At 37.1% G+C, this 21,320-nt stretch overlaps 1 protein-coding gene across 1 annotated transcript in view; it reads left to right on the top strand.

Moving 5' to 3' along the window:
* GUCY1A2 (guanylate cyclase 1 soluble subunit alpha 2) overlaps positions 1 to 21,320 on the top strand; it is a 442,918-nt gene that overhangs the window by 240,056 nt on the left and 181,542 nt on the right. Inside the window, exon 5 of the mRNA XM_069080535.1 lies at positions 1,560 to 2,045. Within this exon, the coding sequence (XP_068936636.1) occupies positions 1,560 to 2,045 (486 nt within the window). The remainder of the gene's footprint in view (positions 1 to 1,559; positions 2,046 to 21,320) is intronic.

Consider the following 21,320-nt stretch of genomic DNA (forward strand, 5'->3'; position numbering starts at 1 on the left):
AGGCTATAGGTTCCTCACTCCTGGTCTACAGGCCCTCTAATTTCCCTTTTGAACCTGAGATGTTATAAGAAGCTACCAGCTAATTAAGAGCCAGGTTCATGTAAAAAGGGATTTTCCTGTCATTAATAAATATCTTATATTGCACCTTGCCCTGAGTAATCTTCAGGAAGCATTTAGAACTACCTACACTTTTTCTGTTTGTTTTGTTTTTACCAAAATTAGAATTGTGAAGTGATTGCATTGGATAACTGTCTTTGAATATATTTTCCCACAGACTCATTTTCTAAATCCTTAGATGAAGCTTTGTGGGAATCTAGAATGATCCCAAGTGATTGCACAAGTTGACCATCATTGTTTTTAATATTTACTTAGCAGAATGAACTGATGCACAGGGATGAATGGTTTTAGAGTTGAGGAAATGTCACTGTTCTAGTAGTTCTCCTTAAGTGTATTGTTCTCATAAGAACATTAACCTGAAATGATGTCGTATTCCCAGGAACTTTCTGCTAAGTGTGACAATAAACATTCTCTTGTGGACAGACTTAATGGTTGAAGTGTTCAGGATTAGGGTATGAGCTATATCTGGGGGGAGGTGTGCTAAGAAGACATCTGAGGAGGTAACAGGGACAATGGCAGCTATCCTTTCTTCTCAGTGCTCTTAATCCTAAGGTTGTTTCTCATGTGTTGAATCTCTGTTTCCTAGGGGAAAAAAGAGGATCTGGGAGTCATATATTTAGAACTGGAAGGGGCCTTAGAATTAATTGAATTCCTCAGGTACTCTCCCTGCTATAAGTTCTTTCCTGTCCAAATCTATCCTCCACATAGCAGTCAAAGGAGTTTTCCTAAGCCCTGGTCTGACCATGGCATTCCACTTTATTGCAAAGTGGAATCCAATGACTTTCTATGACCTCTAGTATCAAATATAAACTCTGTTTAACCTTTAAAGTCTTTCACATCCTGAAACTTACCTTTCTTTCCAGTCTTGTTACATATTACTCTCATGTACAACACAGTCCAGTCAAACTGGCATTCTTACATGTAGGATATAGTAAGAATATATATACACACATGCTCATATATGTCAGTATCTATCTATCTATCTATCTATCTATCTATCTATCTATCTATCTATCTATCTACCCATAGATTGAAAAATATAGTATATATTCAGACATTTCAAAATAATACTTGATTATAAATTCTTAGGTATGTCTAACTAGAAAAAAAATCCCAATGAATCGTTGAACTGCCTAATGTAATAGTATCATGGTGCAGAGAATTTTTTTTAGCACATACTTGTAAACTAGCTCTGGAATTAAAAGGGTTTTGAGTGGAACCTGTACTGTTTTTCTAGCTCTGTTTTCTCTTCCTTCTTTTATCTTTAGCTATGACCTGTGGCACCAGTAGCTGTGCAGAGGGACCGGTTTTGCTCCAGGCTGTATGTTACATTCAAGTTTGATGAAATTGAATTCAAAGCTAGTAGCATTGTCCTCTTCATAAGTATTGTAAACTCTCTTGTGATAAAGAGCACCGATCTAAATTCCATTTTCCTTTTTCAGGTGATGGAAGTCAAAGGACAGATGATCCACATTCCAGAATCAAATTCTATTTTGTTTTTGGGCTCTCCGTGCGTAGACAAGTTGGATGAACTCATGGGCCGTGGCCTGCATCTCTCAGACATCCCCATCCATGACGCAACTCGTGATGTGATTTTGGTTGGGGAGCAGGCCAAAGCCCAGGATGGACTAAAGAAGAGGATGGATAAACTAAAGGCAACATTAGAAAGAACTCACCAGGCTCTGGAAGAAGAGAAAAAGAAGACAGTGGACCTTCTGTTTTCCATTTTTCCTGGAGATGTAGCCCGGCAGTTATGGCAAGGACAGCAAGTGCAGGCCAGAAAGTTTGATGATGTCACCATGCTCTTCTCTGACATAGTGGGTTTCACAGCTATCTGTGCTCAGTGCACCCCTATGCAAGTAATTAGCATGTTAAATGAGTTGTATACCAGATTTGATCACCAATGTGGATTTCTGGACATTTACAAGGTAATTATGACTTTAGTTATTTACATCTATAATACCTATCCAAAATGAATTTTGACAATGCCCATTTCTATGTCAAAATGACATGTCACAATGATGAAAATTTAGGTTAGAAAATGGTTTTTGACAAAATAGATTTTTGAATGATCAGTAGTACTCTAATTCAGACATCTCAATTTCAAGTACTACTGTTTAAAAAGACTTTCTCATAACCTATATGTATTAAGAGTTAATTTCCTGCATTTGTATGTGTAAATACAATTTCATTTCCTATTGATATTGTGCAGGAATGAAAATTCTTTGTAAACTGTTAGTCAGAATTCATTACTGTAAAAACGAGCAACCTCTGATTTTGCCCAAGTCTGGGCTATTTATAACTCTGTGATGGACCTTTTTTAGAAAGTGGGGTTTTCTACAACATAAACTAAGCATTATATAATGTGATGGCTCAAGAAAGAGAGGCAGTGATGAAGTGTGCTAGAATCTGCAGCTAAATCCCAGCTAACCTACAGTTGGCACTTGGAAGGTTAAATAGTGATTAGCAACAAATACACTGGAATATTAGAGCAGCATATCCTCTGAATAGCCTACTTGTGCCTCGGTTATTACTGATGGAAGCATCAACACTATGAAAATGAAAAATTCTCACATTATGCACTAATCAGCTGTTGATCTTGTAAGGAGGGCTCTTCTTCTCCCTCCCATCAAGTCACATTAGTGTCATGTTGCTTTCAGCCCCTCACCTGTCAAATCAATGCTCCCATATTTTTGTGCAGAAAATTTCCTTTGGGTTTCTCCCCTTCAGTGACTAATGGTTTTTTTGTTTTGTTTTGTTTCAATGGGGGTGAGCAAGTATTTGAGTAGGGATAAATAGTAGGTCTTTTTTCCCCCTTCCTGCTTTACTAATCCACATAGAAGCTTATTTCTTTTTATAGAGCTTTCTATGTAAAGCAGCTTTAGATAGAACCCATGCATTTTACTTTGGAACCTCACACCTTGAGCCAGAGAATGTTAGATAAGACATGTTATTGAGTATCCTTGAGAACAAGTCCTAATGCTTTTTGGTTTCTAAGTTCCATTGTAGAGCAAGTCAGCTCTAAAGTTTTCAACTGGGTCCCTTTTTAGGCATATGCATATTGTGTAAATTATGCATGAGGAAATTGTTACATTACACAAAATGAGTTCTTAGAAATTAACTGCAAATCTTTTAGGCTTTATCACTATATAATGTTAGTAAGGCTGCCCAGATGGTTGATTGAAGTTAGGCAACCATCTCCCACCAGGCTACCCTCCCCATGGCCCAAGGACACCTCCAGTGGGGAAGGTGACTTATGGAAAAGCTGCCAACATTTCCTCCCACCCTCTTTTAAGGAAGCTAGTGTTGTCAGGCTCCTCCCTGCCTCCAACCCAGCAAACTTTTGCTGTTTTCCCCCCACACCTCCACCACATACACTCAGGGACTCCTAGGGTTTCTGCCTGCTAGGGGCCCACATCATTAACAGCTCTGCTCTATGAACCTAAGACTCAGGGGAATGACAAATAAATCCTCCTCTGAAAAAAAGTGGTAAAGGGCCCCTTACTTAACAATAACCTGTCAGGTTTTGAGGGAGGAAGGAAGGATGAATCTCCTGAGGCTACCGTCAGAGCTACAAGGTAAGAATGTAATTAGAGTTCACTGACATCAGCACCAGATTCCCCAGAGAGGAACTAAGGTTTTTCACAAAGCAAATCAAGCTGTTGAAACAATCTTTCTATGAAATGATAAGTTTTTCTATATACCATGCATTATGGAAAGGTAATAGTCATAAGAATAATAACAGTGATCAAGATCTGAAAGGGAAAATATCAAGATAGAAGATCTACTCTCCCTGTCACAATGGGTTGTGTTTTTCATCAGCTTCTCACATTCTAAGAAGGAAAAAAAATGATACTGGACCTAAGAGCCTTTTATATCTGACTTACTTAAAGCCCTGTCAGTAACTATATGAAATGACCAGATTTTTGGACACAATGTACACTGGGCATTTTTGACTAATATAGTGTCATGGAGAAGAACTGGTTTGAGTTTTATACTTGACTTTGACACAACTTTTTGTATGACTGTGGACAAGTCACTTCTTCTTTGGGACTCAATTTCTTCATCAGCAAAGTCAGGATACTAATATGGCATCATATGCCACTCAAATGTTTTCCTATGAAAAGTACTTCGCAAATTTTAAAACATTATGTAACTACTATATGAGCATGAGTTATTATCAGTTTTAATCATTGAACCCATGGCAGAAGTAGTCATTGTTGGTGTGGCAGGAACTGGCTTAGAAAGGAAATTCCTTTGAATGTTTACATGTTTAGCCCATGTGCCAGGCACTGGGATAAGTACTAAACATACAAAGACAGGCAAAATGATCCTTTCCCCTCAAGGAATTGACATTTTAGTGAGTAATGGTTAAAGATGATGTTCAAATTGAGAGATACAAATTAGATGTAGTTAGAAGATGTTGTGGCCAGGGAGAGAAGGATCAATAAGTAATGAAGAAAAAATAACTTAATAGAGTTAAAAAAAATAGCATTTATCTGTGAAGGATACACTTAACATACCCTTTTGAGGGTCACATCAGGAAAGAGGGACAGGAAGATGAAATTCAGTCCTGGCATGATAAATATAGGTATTCAACTTTTAAGTAATGCCATTTTAAAAGTATCTAGAGCTAGATCAAACAAACAAATAAAAATATTGGCTATAATATAAGGCAGAGCTTGGATTAAAACTCAGGTCTCCTGACTTCAAATCCGCTTCTCTTTCTATGATAATACCATGGAAATAGGATCATAGATCTAGAACCAGAAGGGACTTCAGAGGTCATGTAGTCTAGTCTCCTTAATTGTACAGATGAGGAAATTTAGGCTCAGCAAAGTTAAGTGATTGGCCCAAGATTCTGAAGGTCCCATTCAATTAGGACCATAGATTTAGAACTCAAAGGTAGAAATCATCAAGAAAGTGAGACAGAAATTCAAAGTACAGCAACAGCCTTTCTACTGTATATGAAAATTTAAGTAATTCCAGGACTAAAGATGGAAAGACACTTAGAGATCATCTAGGTCAACTTTCTCACTTTTTACAGAAGAGGAAATGGTCTAGAGAGATATGGTGATTTGTCCGGGGGTCACCGGTAGAAAGTGGCTTTTTTCAACCCAAGTCTCCTAACTCTTTCCACTAATAGTTGTTAAGCATCTTGATGTAGTAGGTGCAGTGTGAGATGTAAAATTGAGATGAGCTTTGGTCTCTTTCTTCGCAGAACTAACATTCTAGTTAGAAGGATGTGGAAGGTACACCTGTTTCCAGTCATTAAGGTTTTTTTTTTTGCCTTTTGGAGGGCAATTGGGGTTAAGTAACTTGCCCAAGGTTACACAGCTAGTTTTTTTTGTGGGTGTTAAGTGTCTGAGGCCAGAACTGAACTCAGGTCCTCCTGACTCCAGGCTGGCGCTTTACTCACTGTGCCACCTAGCTGTGCCCCGCCCCCCGTCATTAAGTTTTATAAGGTACTGAAACAATTTCTGCATGGTAGCTACACAGTACCTTAAGAACCACAAATTCATTATATAAGAAAGCAGAGCTGTTTTCCTTTCCCCCTCCCCTACCCCAGCATTCACCAAAGGAAGATCTTAAATTTTGATTTGGAACTAATATAATTAACAAAGAAAAAAATATTTGCTACCCACTTATATTTCAGGTTACTGTAAAAAAAAGGAAACCAAGTGAAGTTTTATAGCCAAGAGGGATGATTTGAGACTGTGCCTCATATAATGCATTCAAAATCTGCTACGACAAAATAATATGCAAGTGTTTAAATTTATGGTTGTCTCTCCCTTGGTTGCCTCATTATTCCATGCTTTCCTATCATTAGGGAGATGATACAACAACTAGTTGCAATGGTAATGGTAGACTTTAGCTAAATTAGGCCATGATAAAAAAAAGGTTCTGATGAAATCTTCAACCCACCTATTTTGCTGGAGGATGGAAAACAAGATGTTGATAACACTGTGCATATTTTATGCATGGAAAAATCAAGTATATAATTTACTTGACTATAAAGATATTAAAGGTATGTAGATAAATAGGATCAAGGTAACATGAAACATGGATTAGGATTCTGATTTTCTTGAAATTAGAAAAGCAGTTATTCAGCACTGCCCGTGTGCTGATAGAACATTTTTTTTCTAAAGGATTCTCTAGGACCAAATATTCAACATCTGATGAATAGAAAATAACAATTTTCAGTTCAGTTCCACAAAAAAGCCTTTTTTTCCCCCACTACTCTCTTCCACTCATGCAGATTATAATTCCTCTGGACCTTTGTAGATAAGTTGTTTCATGAGTTGCCATGACCAAGAACATTCATCATCTGATGGGCAGTCTAGATCTGATTCTGACTCTTCTCAAAACTTACCTACACTGTGCTTGCATAGAAAGGGCACAATCAGTCTCTTACACAGATCATATCTGAAGCTTTTCCAGCTTGGCAGAACTTGCTAGAATTTGTGCTTTGTTGGCATCCCCTTCAAAATCCAATGATCAATTCTATGACATGAAAATGTCTGATAATTGGCATTAGTGGAGGAAAGTATTTATAGTGATAAACAACACATGCAAATGTTTGTACAAGTCAGTTGGCAGAGGTGATAAAAGGAAACTATTTGTAAGCAATACTTTATAATCAATTTTAGTTTTATTAAGTCATGAATAGTGTCACCTTTACCCAAGCAGTCTGTCATCTGAGACAATCTGGTTAGGTTCAGAAAAACTAATCTCATGAAGATTGGTAACCATTGACTAATTTCATTTTGCTCCAGCACCTTTCAGAAACATCTATGGTTTAGGGGTTAGAGACCTGGACTCAGCATCAGGGTTCTTGAAACTGAGTTCAAGTTCTGCCTTTGACATACACTATTTTTGTAATCATGCATGAGCTAGTTAACCTCTGAAGTATTTTACTTCTCTAAAACTAGAAACTTCAGAGAAGGTGCTGAAGGTACTGACCTGCATTGAGAGAGTCTTCCCAGTTGGGTGACCTCTATAGTTAGAAAATCACCTATCTTTATCCCTATCACTTATCCCTATTATTCAATAAAGTAGCACTGCATTTTTTTCAATTAAATTTTATTTTTGTCAGTAAAAATCTACTTTCTCTCCTCCCACAACTCTCTTCTCTTTTTCTCCAATTGAGAATGAACTTTTAGAAACAGGTTTTTGTTTTTGTTTAGTCCTGTCCAACTCTTTGGGAACCCATTTGGGGTTTTCATGGCACAGATACTAAGTGGTTTGCCATTTTCCTTAGCTCATTTTACAGATGAGGAAACTGAGGCAAACAGTGTTAAATGACTTGCCCAAGGTCACACAGCTAGTGTCTGAGGCTGGATTTGAACTCAGGTCTTTCTGATTCCTGGACCAGTGCTCTATGCACTGCACTGCCTTGCTGCCCCTTTAGAAACAGGTATAGTCAAGCAAAGCAAATATCTATGTTGTCCATGTCCAAAAGGAAATAAGTATGCATATGTGTGTATGTGTGTATGTGTATGTGAGTATCTCATTCTGTACTTTGAGTCTTTTACCTTCTTATCAGGAAGTATATATCATGTTTCATCACGAGTTCTCTGGAATCATGGTTAGTTATTATTCTGATCAGAGATCCTGAGTCTTTCAAAGTTGTTTGTCTTTACAATATTGTTGTCATGGTATACATTATTCTCCTGGTTCTGTTCATTTCACTCTACATCATTCTTCCTAGGTTTCTCTGAAACCATCCTCCCTTCATCATTTCTTATAGCATTATAATATCCTATCACATCTCTATACCATAACTTGTTCAGCCATTCCCCCAGGTGATGGGTGCTTCTTCAGATTCCAATTCCTTGCCACCTCAGAAAGAGCTGTATTTTGTATGTCCTTAGATTTTGTTTTGCTTAATACTAATTTTTTCTTAATCTACCTTCTGTTCCATCTTTTTTACATCTTGAATGATATGTATTTCTATATCCAACTGTGCATTTGTGTATTCTTCTCTCCTTCGACCAGTTCCGATGAGAGTGAGGTTTGAGTGTCAGTCACTCCTCTCCCATTTGTATAGACATCTATTTGTGCACTCAAATTATCTGAGATAATTTTCCCTAACCCTCATTTCCCTCCCCATTTATAACGCCAAAATATTCCTCTTCCTCTCTTTTTCCATTCTTCTTTGAAGAGTACTAAAGATATAACAGAAGCACCCCTAGGCCTGCTGTCTAACTAAACTTCCCCTATGACCTCTAATAAAAAACAGCATTAGAGGAGACACATACATCATCTCCCCCATTTTATGACTTAAGCTGTTTATATTGTTTTGTCCCTTAGGATTGATAATTAATGGTTACCATTTTGTATTTCTTTTAACTTCTGCGTTTGAACTTCAAAGTTTCTAAACAGTTCTGGTCTTTTCATCAGAAATGCTTCAAAGTTCTCTATTTCAGTAGCATTTTCCCTCTGGGCTTATATTTGAATTTTCTGGATAAATTATTATTGACTGTAAGACTATATCCTGTGTCTTCAGGAATGTCATATCTCAAGCTCTGCAATCATCTCTAATGGCAGGGAAGGTAATATACATTTATATAGCACTTACTATGTGCCTTGTGTTATGTTAAATGCTAAAAATTGTGCTAAATCCTTTTTATAAATATTATCACATTTGATCCTTACAACAACCCTGCAAGGTCCATTTTACAGTTAAGGAAACCAAGGCAAATTGAGGTTAAGTGATTCAACCAGAGTGAAACAGCTAGTGTTTATGGCTGAATTTGAACTCAAGTCTTTCTGACTCCAGGCCCAGTAGCTGTCTCTAAATCATGTGTGATCTTGACTGTGATTCTTTGGTACTTGAATCCTTTCTTACTGGCTGCTTGCAATATGTTTTTTGGACATGGAAGCTCTAGGTTTTGTATAGAATGTTCAGGGAGTTTTCATTTGGGGGTTTCTTTCAGGAAGTGAATGGTATATTTCTTCCATTTCCACTTTGTCTTCTAGCTTCATTTTTCCCTTTTAGGTCTCTCCTTCCATTTATTTATTTTTGAAAGCTTTTTTTTAAACCCTTGCTCATCTCTACCAGAATTCTATCTGAATTTGTGCCTAACCTGTTTTTTCTTTGATATTTTGCTTGGTAATATTTTGATGTCATTCTCTTTTTCTAGGTTTCCATCTAGAGTATCCCTGTCACCATGATAACTCTTTATGGTGGCCTTTTTTTTCTGGTTGCTCATTCTTGCAGCCTGCTTCCTGACTTCAGACTTGTGTTACTGTCAGTCAGTGTGTACTCCTGGAGGGAAAGTCTGGGCTTGCTAGTCTTATTAAAAAAGCTTTCTTGGGGTATTGAGTGTTAAGTTATTCTATGCCCTCAGGCACAGCTCAGGCTGGGAAACTGCAAGCTTTCAGTGGTTTCCAAGTGGTTTGATCCAGGGCATAGTATGAATGCTACCTTCTTGGTCTGAGCTCTGCAAATTCCTGATCTGAGTTCAGGTTTGAGCAATAGTCGACTGCTGTTGGACTCACCCCTATCAAATAGCTGGGAAGCCCTATCTCCACATCCTGCATGAGATTGAGATGTCCTAGCTCGGGTCTTAGCCCTTCTCTTGCCTAGATGCATGGCTTCTCCCTGAGTACTAAATGCTCTTTGTGGAAGTCCTCTGGTCAAATCCCACCTCTAATGCTCAGAAAACTCTGTCTCCCTATGCTGACCTGGACTGGGAAAAAATGAGCACTGTGACTCTTTCCTGGGTTTCTACATCAGGACTTGGTCTGTTGCATTTCCTAGATGTACTCAGAGAAAAAAAAATGGGGTGGGGCAGTGAGTGTGGGGTTTGTCACTTTTCTTCCTACTATTTTGTAATTTTTTTATAGCAACACCTTGTTAAAATGTAACAAAAGGCCTGGGGATTGGGGTGGGCTACAGTCTTCATTTGTAGAAGGACCCAGCCAGGTAAAATCACAGTTGAAATCCTAAAGAAACTGAAGCTCTTCAGCCTTGCAGGATGCCAATACCTTCTCAGTCATGCATAGGCTATAGCAGTTGAGTCAAAATTTCTGACTCTTCAGATTATAATACACGTGTAGGAGCTTAAACCTAGTCCAATTAATTTTGGTTGCCATGACCTGCCCCTCTTTTTCTATGAGAGAATCCAGAAAGAATCTTCTCACTTGGGGTAGGCAGCTTTATTGTTAGTTGCAAGATAAAAACAGCATGGCAGTGGGGGACAGACCAGGGGAGATCCAGACTGACGGTACGGTTATACCAAAGAGACACTATAGGTCTAGGCCACAAGGTAGCCATGGGACGTGGTCAGTTAGTATTGGAAAATGATCATAAATGCCATAATGAGGAAGCAGAGTCTATAGTTCTGAGAAGCAACAGGGGAGGGGAAGAAAGGGAGGGAAATTAAGATTCCAATGCAACACTATGGGTCAGAGTCCAGGAGATAAGCAGAGGAAGAAAGGAACAAAGGCCTTTCCTAGGAAGATGGCAATAAAAGATATAGAAACAGAGATCAGAAATATAGAGGTCAGATATCTAGAATCAAGAATCCAGTCAGAGTAAAAACAGAGAGTGATAAAGGCGACCATTAGCAAGAACAGTCTTGATAATTATTCCACACTTTGAAGAAACTAAGTGACTTAGTGGATAAAGTGCTAGCTTTTGAATCAGAAAACCTGAGTTAAAATCCTGTTTCAGACAACTACTAACTCTGTGACTCTGGGCAAGTTACTTTGCTCTGTGCCTCAATTCCTCATCTGTAAAAATAAAGAATTTGGATGTGATGAACTCCAAGATTCCTTCCAACTCTAAATGTATAATACTTTGATCTGGGGCAGGGGCTCCTTATAAATATATAAGCATATATATTTATATATGTATATACACATACATATATATGTGTGTGTATATATATTCCTTGCCTAGGTTTGGTCAAGAGGGGTTACAACTGAGATCATAGACAGAATCAATTAGAAACACATTTCAAGCAGGAGAATGTGGGACCAGACCATATTTGGTGGGCCCTAACACTTGAATTCAGATCAACAAAGAGATGTGTACTAAACACTCAGATGTTAATGTATAGAGAGGAGGAATTTCAGCAGAGTCCATGAATCACTTGCTAAACCAATTGCAACCTTGGGAAATATGGGAAAACACTGAAGGAAAAAGTGAGCCTTCCTACGATATGGGACTGGAACATTGCCAGTTACAGTGAGCCATTTATGGAATGTTCAGGAGAGCAAAGAAAATTGAGAACAGGATTTCCAGAATCTGAATCTTCCTAAATTAAGTATTTTTTCCCCTAAAGCCACACAGCAGACTTCAAATGAAACCCACAATACAAAATGGGAAAGGATAAAAAATAAAATGATGTGCATTTCACCTGAAAAGGATCACTAAAATATCCTGCATTTCAAGCCTTATATTAAGTACAAAGTGTAGCAGGTACAGTGGTTTTTGGATTACAAACTGGAAAGGCTTATTCAGCAGGTCAGTTTGAGTCAAATGTTTAGTGGGAGTGCTAATCTAGTGAAACCCAAAGATAGGTAAGCCCTTTCTTTTCAGATCTACTCTGCTTGTTATTTGTGGCAGAAGATTCATATATAAATTGGATAAAGAAAGTAAGGCAGGGTTAAATCCCCATACCTCACCTACCTGACAGGAATTGAAGGATGAGATTTCTCAATCTGAGCTACAAGACTATGGCACTCACTGCCTCAAGAATTTCAGCTTGTATCTTGTCATTTAAGCATACTGAAGGAAATGCCAGATCCTTCTCTTCATGGGAGGCTTAAACTAACCTTTAGACAGTCAAGCAGATTCCTAAGAACTTAACTCTCAAGTGAGTTGGATTTTGAAGCAAAGCAGTAGGCTTCCTGCCTTCTGGGATTGTTTCATGATAAAACAGGATGCCCATTAAAGGATCTACATGCTATGGTTATTCTTGACAACCTATAAATCTGTGTATATCTTCTTCATTCTGCCTCCTCTCCTGGAAATGCCAGGTTCATTTGGTAAACAGTAACTGGGGCTTTTATCCAAGATTTACAAATTTACTCTCTGTAGCCAGTGAACACTTGGTTTCAACATTTTAAAATGTTATGAATTTATACTAATGCCTTTCAGTAGTTTCCATCAACACTGGTGCCATTTAGTTTTGCTCAGTATTATTAGATCTGAAGCAGCACTTACTCATGCATGAATTTGGAAAAGATAAATTTCAGAAATTAAAATAAAACAACTAATGTGGTAGAAGTACAGGATATCATCACTGAAACTCATTGGGCAATAAAGAAATCGGTATTTATTTTGAGCACAATTATAATGAGCATTAAAAGCTTGGATTACAAAGTGGAAAAATGTAGATTAATAATTTGCCATAACATTTTTTTTTCTTCTGGCAACAAATATACAGTTTGTGTCACAACATTATGACAACACTACTTCACTAATTGTGGGACTTTCCTCATTTTTCACTTCCATTCCATTCTTTGCATTTTTATTCTCATTGACCATCTCTGCTGCTAAGTGCAACCTTGGCTAAGGTGGACTTTTTGGACCATTATCTCTCAAGCAGCGGTATCTGGTATATATGAGTATATGTATGTATTAGCTATAGTGATTTTGGGATTAGAAAGATTGTAAAGGTTTATTTAAGAGGTTAGTTTAATCAATGTGTACCAAGTACTAATGGGAAAGTAATAGAAATGTTATTTCTGAATTGAAAAGTTATTCAAATTCCATGTGTCTTATAAAATATACTGTTGCCTTCCACAAATTAAGCTGCCAAATGGCATGTATTAAGTTCACTGTACAAAAAAAATTCAATATAAATCAACAAATATTTATTAAATGCCTATTGTGTGCAGAGCAGCACAGCTGAAGCCTGAGGAAGCTAAAAAAACATTTAGACAACTTGTCTTCAGAGCTATTAAGTGGTATTTGGACTCATAGAGGATAGCAATATTCCTTTAAGTAGCAGCTTATGAAAAGTCAAGGAGAGTTTACTATCAACTGTGTAGAGTTGGTCTTAAAGTGTTTTAAAATTTCACAGTCTCTAATATGAGCTCCTGAATCAAATTGCTATTGCCTTCCATGAGCCTTTCTGCTTTATTATTGTGATCAATTCTCTAGACAGCCAGCAGACTGACATCCTTGGAATGGCCAAACAGAAATCCATATTGATGAAGTGCCTTGCTCAATTCATCACACTAAATGTTTGGGGGTTATTGTTTTTAGGGGTATTGCTATTTTATCTTTTAAAGGATAGTAGAAACTATAGATAGATTAATGTTGTTGATTTTTTTTAAAATACTGCCTCGGTTTGGATTACTTCCAGTAAGCAGGCTGGGCAAATTCCCATGGTACTACCGTGTTTCCCCGATAATAAGACACTGTCTTATTATTTTTTTTGGACAGAAAAACACCAGAGGGCTTATTTTCAGGGAAGGGCTTATTTTAATGAACATTGACAGCAATTTTAATAAACAGGTAAATGTGAACAAAAAAATGTACCTTTATTCAATAAGCAAATCACTGGGGAAGAACAGGATGATGCGCTCACTGCTGCAGCTGTGATTGGATGCAGCTCGGAGCGCGGCGTGAGTTTCACCCGGGGGGGGGGACAGTACATACAGAGGGTACCGTAATGTAGCGTGTAGCGCAGGGGATCACCTTCACTACAGTAGCAATCTCAATAGGGCTTATTTTCGGGGGAGGGCTTATTTTAGAGGAATCTTACACAGTAATGGGAGGGCTTATTTTTGGGATAGGTCTTATTATTGGGGAAACACGGTAAATGATTCCACAGAATTATCTGGGCAGGTCAATCATTCTTATATCCTATTCCTGAATAGTATCAAAGATTTAAATTATTGTATGTGTCCCACAACATATGTTCAATTGCCTGCTGGGGTGGTCCTATTTATATTTGTACTATATCCATCCTGTCATAATCACTTGGCACAGTCAGATTTGAGAACCCTGGACTCAGAGATGTAAAAATCTGTTAATTCTCAGAATGTACTACTATAGTCCAAGGGACAGTGATAATATATTTATATGTTCTCTCTGTATAGGGTCATAGAAACAGAGATATACCATTCACAGTGTGTAGTTACTACATCATTTTAGCTGCATTTACATTTTTTAATAAGGGAATCCTTAGTCCCTGTTTTTTAAAGAGCTAATTTAAGACAATGGAGCACCTTATTTGGGACTTGGCTATATGTTAGTAAAACAAATGCATCTTCCTGTCTAAGGTTTTGTCTACTTTATGAACATTACAGGACCAGCCGCAAAATTATGGTGGAAACATATGGGGCTTGCACCAGAACAAATGAAGAAAGTTGCCCCATATCAAGAAGCAGAAATCACAAGTTTTACTTTTAATCTAAAGCCAGAACTAGGGACCAATTAGTTTTTAGCCTGCACAGATTTTGTTCTTTATAGTTTCATTGCAATGATACCATCCACAAAATCATTGGAGGCAAAATAATTTTAGGGCAATGGGACTTTATAACATGATATTAATAATTCATTTTTTTGTTCCAATATCAAGAAAAAAGAGATCTATAAGTTGTCAGGGCTATCTGCAGAAGGAAAGGTTGATTCAAAGAACATAAAACTAGGAGTCATAACATGTAAGTTTGTAACCTGGACTCCCACAAATGATTTCATCTCCCCTGAGGCAGTTTACCATTTATAAAATGAATGGATTGGACCAGATGTCCTCTGAGGTTCCTTCTTGCTCTAGGTCTGGATTCCTTGGGAAAGTTATGTCCCCTCTATGAGCTTTGATCTTCCAAAAATTGAGACAATAATACTTGCACTATTTTCCTTACAATATTGTTGTGAGCAGAATATTTGGCAAATTACAAAGCATTATATAAATGAGGTATAATTGGAAGGGAAGGGAATAAATGCTCATGTAGTGCCTTCTCAGTGTCCCAGTGTTAAGCACTTTACAAATATCTCATTTGATCCTCATAACAACCCTGTGAGGTATATGTTATTATTATCTTCACTTTACAGTTGAGAAAAGTGAAGCAAACAGAGGTTAAGTGTCTTGCTCAGGGTCACAAAGCTAATATTTGTATGAGTTTGAATCTGAAGTCAGGGCTTTCTGTTTCCAGGTCCTACTTTCTATCCACATCTCCACCTAGAAGCCATCATCATTATAGCTGCTGAATATTGTTCATCTCGTTCTCCTCTTTTTCAGTAGAGTTCTGATAGAAACAGTTCTGGGACAAGCTACTATTCCTTTTTTATTTAACCTTCTCTGGATACTATGAGTGTGGATAAAGTTATGTTTTAAAGTGCAAAAGAGAATAAGGAATTAAACTTGTCTTCTTTAAACTTAACTGAATATATTTTTGGGTTGCTATCATCAGGGGGGAGGATGACAGATAGGATATATACTTCATCCTGTTCTGACATGGCTTTGATTTCTTCTCTAAGTCTTTATATTTTGAAAACTCTGTATTCTACAAAGCTTGGTGTTCATGAGCATTCAGAATGGTGACATCTATTAGAATGCTCTTAAATTGCTCAAAATCAATGTAATATACAGGTGATTATGGGCAATGATTTTTTTTTCAGGGATTATGTTCCAGACAAACTGAGTTTGCTGAATTCCTAAGAATTATTTTGTAATATGTATTCCCAGTGTGGGGGTCTGGGTGTATAATTCTAGTTAAAAGATCATGTTTTGCTAAGTATTCAGTGGGTACTAACTTTTTGCCAAAGATGACAAAGTATTTCAGAGTTACTACTGTTTCCTTGTATAACCTTATTGATCATTAAGTCTATCCTCCTTAAAGATAACCCTTCTATAGTTTCTGGTGGTATTGATCTGATCCCAAATTGTTATCATAAACCCATTCTAATTATAAAATCTGCATGACTCAGTTATATTGAATACATGTGATATCAACATAAAATAGATCTCTGATGAGGCTTTACAAATAGCTGAGGAAAGAAGGAAAGCATAAGGGAAAAGAGAATGCAAAATATATACATATATGTATGGATAGAGAATTCCAGAGAATATCAAGGAGGAATAAAGGTTGTTTGTTAATTTTGCTTTTTTTTTTTTGGAAAGAGGAGGGAAGGGCAATTGTGCTTAAGTGACTTGTCACATGGCTAGTAAGTGTTATGTGTCTGAGGCCAGATTTGAACTCAGGTCCTCCTGATTCCAGGTCTATTGCTGTATTCACTGCACCACCTAGCTCCCCCCCCGCCCTGGTTTTTTTTAATGAGTAATGCAAAGAAAAAAAAGAAATAAAAACTATAGAATGGGAAAGTCAAGAGATTTCTTCAAGAAAATCAGAGATATCAAAGGAATGTTTCATGTAAAAATGGGCATGATGAAAGACAAAAGGTGGTAGGAACTTAGAAGCAGAAGAGATTGAGAAGAGATGGCAAGAATACACAAAATAGCTATACAAGAAAAATCTTGGGGTGGCTAGGTGGCACAGTGAGTAAAGTGCTGGCCCCGGAGTCAGGAGGAACCCGAGTTCGGTTCCAGCCTCAGACACTTAACACCCACACAAAAACCTAGCCGTGTAATCTTGGGCAAGTTACTTAACCCCAACTACCTTCCAAAAGGCAAAAAAGAAAGAAAGAAAGATCTTAATGTCACAGATAATCACAATGGTATGGTTCCTAAGAAAGAAGTCAAGTAGGCTTTAGGAAGTATTACCAACAATAAGGCAAGGGGAGGTGATGAAATTCCAATTGAGCTATTTAAAATCCTTAAAGATGAGGCTGTTAAAGTACTGCATTTCAATATGTTGACAAATGTGGAAAGCTCAACAGTAGCCACTGGATTGGAAAAGATCAATTTACATCCCAATCCTAAACAGCAATGCCAAGAAATCTTCAAATTACTGAACAATGCATGCTTATTTCACATGTCAGCAAAATTATATTTAATATTCTACAAACTAGGCTTCAGCAGTATGTGAACCAAGAATTACCAGAATAAGTTGGTTTTCAAAGAAGCAGAACTAGAAACCAAATTGACAACAGTTTTTGGTTTGTTGGAGAAAACAAAGAACTTCTAGAAAAAAATATACTTTTGCTTCACTGACTACACTAAAGCTTTTAATTATGTGAATCACAACAAAATGTGGCAAGTCCTCAAAGAGATTGAACTGGCAGATCATTTTATTTGCTTTCTGACAAACCTGTATGCAAACCAGGAAAAAATATGGAACAACTGACTGCTTCAAAATTGAAAAAGGAGTACAGCAAAACTGTACATTGTCACCTTATTTATTTTGTTTACATGCGGAGTACATCATGTAAAATGCCAGGTTGAATGAATAGAAAGCTGGAGTTAAAGTAACCAGGAGACATATCAGCAGTCTCAAACATGCAGATTGTATCACCCTGATGGCAGGAAGTGAAGAACTAAAAAAACCTCTTGATGAGGGAGAAAGAGAAGAGTATAAAAACTGGCTTGGAGGTTAACATCCAAAAAATAATGTCTTGGCAGCTGGTCCCATCACTTCCTGGCTAATAGAAGGAGCAAAAATGGAAGCAATATCAGATTTCATATTCTTGGGTTCACAGATCACTGCAGATGGTGATTGAAACCATGAAATTAAAAGATTCTTACTCTTTGAAAGGAAAGCTAAAGCAAATCTGAATGGCATACTAAAAAGCCCAGTCATCACCTTGATAACAAAGTTCTGTAATGTCAAAGCTATGACTTTTCTAGTAGTAATGTATGGCTATGAAAGTTGGTCTAGCAGGAAAGTTGAGCACCACAGAATCAACACTTTTGAATTGTGGTGCTGGAGAAGAATTTTTAGACTCCCTTAGACAACAAGGAGATCAAATAAGTCAGTACTCAAATTAATTCAGACTATTCACTGGAAGATCCAATACTAAAGCTGTAGTTCAAATACCTTGACCACATAAAGAAAAGTCAGGACTCATTTGGAAAGACCAAGATGTTTGGGAAGATTGAATGCAAAAGGAAAAGGGGTAGCAGAGGATGAGATGGATAGATTGTGTTGTGGAAACAGTGGCCATGACCTTGGATAGACTTTGAGAGATAATGGAAGATGGAAGGGTCTGGCATGCTATAGTTCATGAGGTCATGAAGACTTGGATGTGACTGAATGACTGAATATACATACATCATGTGGATGTTGCCCACGGAGGGCTTTCTGACTCCAATCTTGGAACTTAGATGTTTCCTAGGCTTATCTCAAGAAAACCAGTCTACATGGATACATGTGACAAATCCACCACCATGTGCTTCTTATTTGACTTCAGGATTCATTGAAAATTAAGCTAGGTTAATGTGGCTTCTAATAGTAACAACTCACATTTATATCTCTTCTTAGAGTTTGCAAAGCACTTTAAATCCTTTTCAATTGAGATTCACAATAGCCTTGTGAGATAGGTAACCTAGGTCTTATTATCCTCATTTTAGTGATGAAGAAACTGAGGCTCACAGAGCTTGAATGTTTTCTTCTGGACACATAGGCAGGTATTAGGAAGGAAGGAAGGAAGGAAGGAAGGAAGGAAGGAAGGAAGGAAGGAAGGAAGGAAGGAAGGAAGGGAGGGAGGGAGGGAGAGAAGGAAGGAAGGAAAGAAGAAGAGAAGGGAAGGAAGAAATAAGCATTTACTAAGGGCTTATTACTTACCATACACTGTGCTAAGTCCTTTCCCAATGTTATCTAATTTGTTTTGCAAATATTATTTCATTTGATTCTCAAAATAATCTTGTAGGTGCTAAGTGGGTAAGATGAGTAAGTGCTAGGTAGGTAGTATTAAGTACCAGGAATGGGATTTGAACCATGATATTTGACCATAAATCAACTAAGCCATTGTTTATGCCAATGAAGAGGTCTTTCAATTATCTACGTTAATAAAATTTCCAGGACTTTTCAAACTGTGTTCTAAGTAGTTATTTCTATCTTCTTTTCTAACAAGACTCCTTTTTTGTGCCTCTATTGCTTCATTTGTAAATTTTACTAAAATAAAATTATTCTTTTTTTCTTCTTTGATTCACTGTTTGAGATAAGTGCTGAAGTATGCTGACTCTATAGAAACCAAAAAAGGGGGGGGGGGGATGGAAAAAATAGAGATGTTGGATACCTGTGAATTCCATGAATAAACCACTGACCCTTTCAAAGTCCTCATCTGCAAAATGAAAGAGGAGGTTGGACTAGATGTTCTTCCAATGAGAAGGTTGAATTAGATGGTTTAGAGCTACTAAGGTACAGTTCTACATGTTATTGCACTAATATACATGTTAATTATATTAATTAAATTGCTAGTATTACTTCTAGTAATTTTAAAACATACCCATATGCACACACATACATGCATATATATACACATACATACATGCATATATATGTATATATGAGGACCTATACTTCAGACACCAAGAATTGAATATCATACTCCAGATGTGGTCTAATGAAGACAGAGTTTAGCAGGGCTATCACCTCTGTCCTGGATGCTATGCTATTGTTAATGCAACCCAGAACTGAATTATCTTGTTTGGCATCCACTAATGACTTTCATTCCACTAAAACCTCTAAGTACTTTTTCAGTTTTAATTCTTTAATTTTCTAGAGTTAACAAAACAATTGCTTACTTAAAAAAACAAACAAACCCACAAACTTGTTTTCCAAACCTGTTTCAACAAATTCTGTACTTTGGCAATTGATTTTTTTAACCTAAAGGTGGGACATTTCATTAATTATTTTATTAAATTTTGTCCATGATTCTAACCTGGCTTGATTAAAAAATTCTGATTCTTTCTCTATGAGTTGGCTGTTCTTTCGAACTTTCTGTTAATTTGTAAATTTGGTAAATATGTTACCTTATCCATCATCTTGATTGTTAGTGAAAATATTACATAAACTGGGGCTAAGTTCAGATTCTTGAAATTGTATCTCTCTAGGATGTCTTTGATCATTAACACCTCTGCAATTTGGTTCCAGACATTCAACTAGTTCTCAATCCGTCAAACTGTCTTATTATTTAGCCCACATTACTCCTTATTGTCTACCAGGATAGTATGAGACTTTCCCTGACTTTTGAAGTCATAGATTTCCTTACATATTGAATAAAAATGTATAATGAACTATAACTGAATAATTATATAATGAAATCTTTAATGTTCTGAAGTTGATATTCACACCCTAGCCTACCTCCTAGGAGCAGCTGGTAAACTTCCCACCTGAATTTCTGCCTTTCCTATTAATGAATCCAACAAAATTAATTCTGTCTTCAAATATTCGAAGGGCTGTGATATGAAAAAGACTAGTTATGTGTATTTCTTTCAAGAAGACATTTTTGTTGTTTAGTTGGGTCTGACTCTGTCACTCGATTTGGTTTGTTCTTTTTGGCGGGGGGAGAGTAAAGTTACTGAATTCATTTCCCATTTCTTTCTTCAGGTCATTTTACAGATAAGGAAGCTGGGGAAAATAAGATTAAGTGACTTGCTTGGGGTCACAGAGCTAGAACGTGTCTAAGGTCTGATTTGAACTCAAGTCTTGACTCCAAGGCCTGATGCTCTATCCATTGTGCCACCTAACTTCCCTCAAGAAAACATTACTTCTGAGAATTATCAGGAGAAAAAATTCAGCTCCAAAAGGGAAAGTGCTAACTAGAATTCTGCAACCACAAAACAGTTTCAGTTATCCCTTCCACATTGTGACTTTCCCCATCATGGTTTTGATAAGGTTGGAATTAATGAGTCAATCATAAGGCATATCAAGAAAAAAGAGAAGGAAATTCTCGAAGCTATTGCTGAAGCTACATCAACAACCACAAAGCATTTACATAAACCAGGAGATCTGCATCTCTCTCATGTAGAAAGTGCAACATTCTTTTGGGTGCAGGAATGTTATTTTAAAAAAGCATTCTGGTAGAATCTGGCACTATATAAGAAAAAGATCTGTCCTTATATATGATTTCCTAAGGGAAAACAAAGATGAAATTTTCAGGCCAGTAAAGGCTAGTTTGAATTTTTTTAAAAAGATGTTTAGCCTACAAAATGTAAAAGTGACAGGAGAGGAAGCATCTGCCAATCAAGAGGCATCTAGGGAGCTCCTGTAATCCTAAAAAAAAAAAAAAAAACTGAAGAGAAAGCCTACAAACCTGAACAGATATTCAGTGCTGATGAAACTGGCCTATATTGGGTAAAATGTCTCAAAATCCTCAGAATTAGCCATGAAGAGAA

The sequence above is a fragment of the Petaurus breviceps genome, unplaced genomic scaffold, assembly GCF_028583685.1.
Source record: "Petaurus breviceps papuanus isolate PSGF00001 unplaced genomic scaffold, PetGlider_PUasm1.0 91133, whole genome shotgun sequence".
Classification (NCBI taxonomy): Eukaryota; Metazoa; Chordata; class Mammalia; order Diprotodontia; family Petauridae; genus Petaurus; species Petaurus breviceps.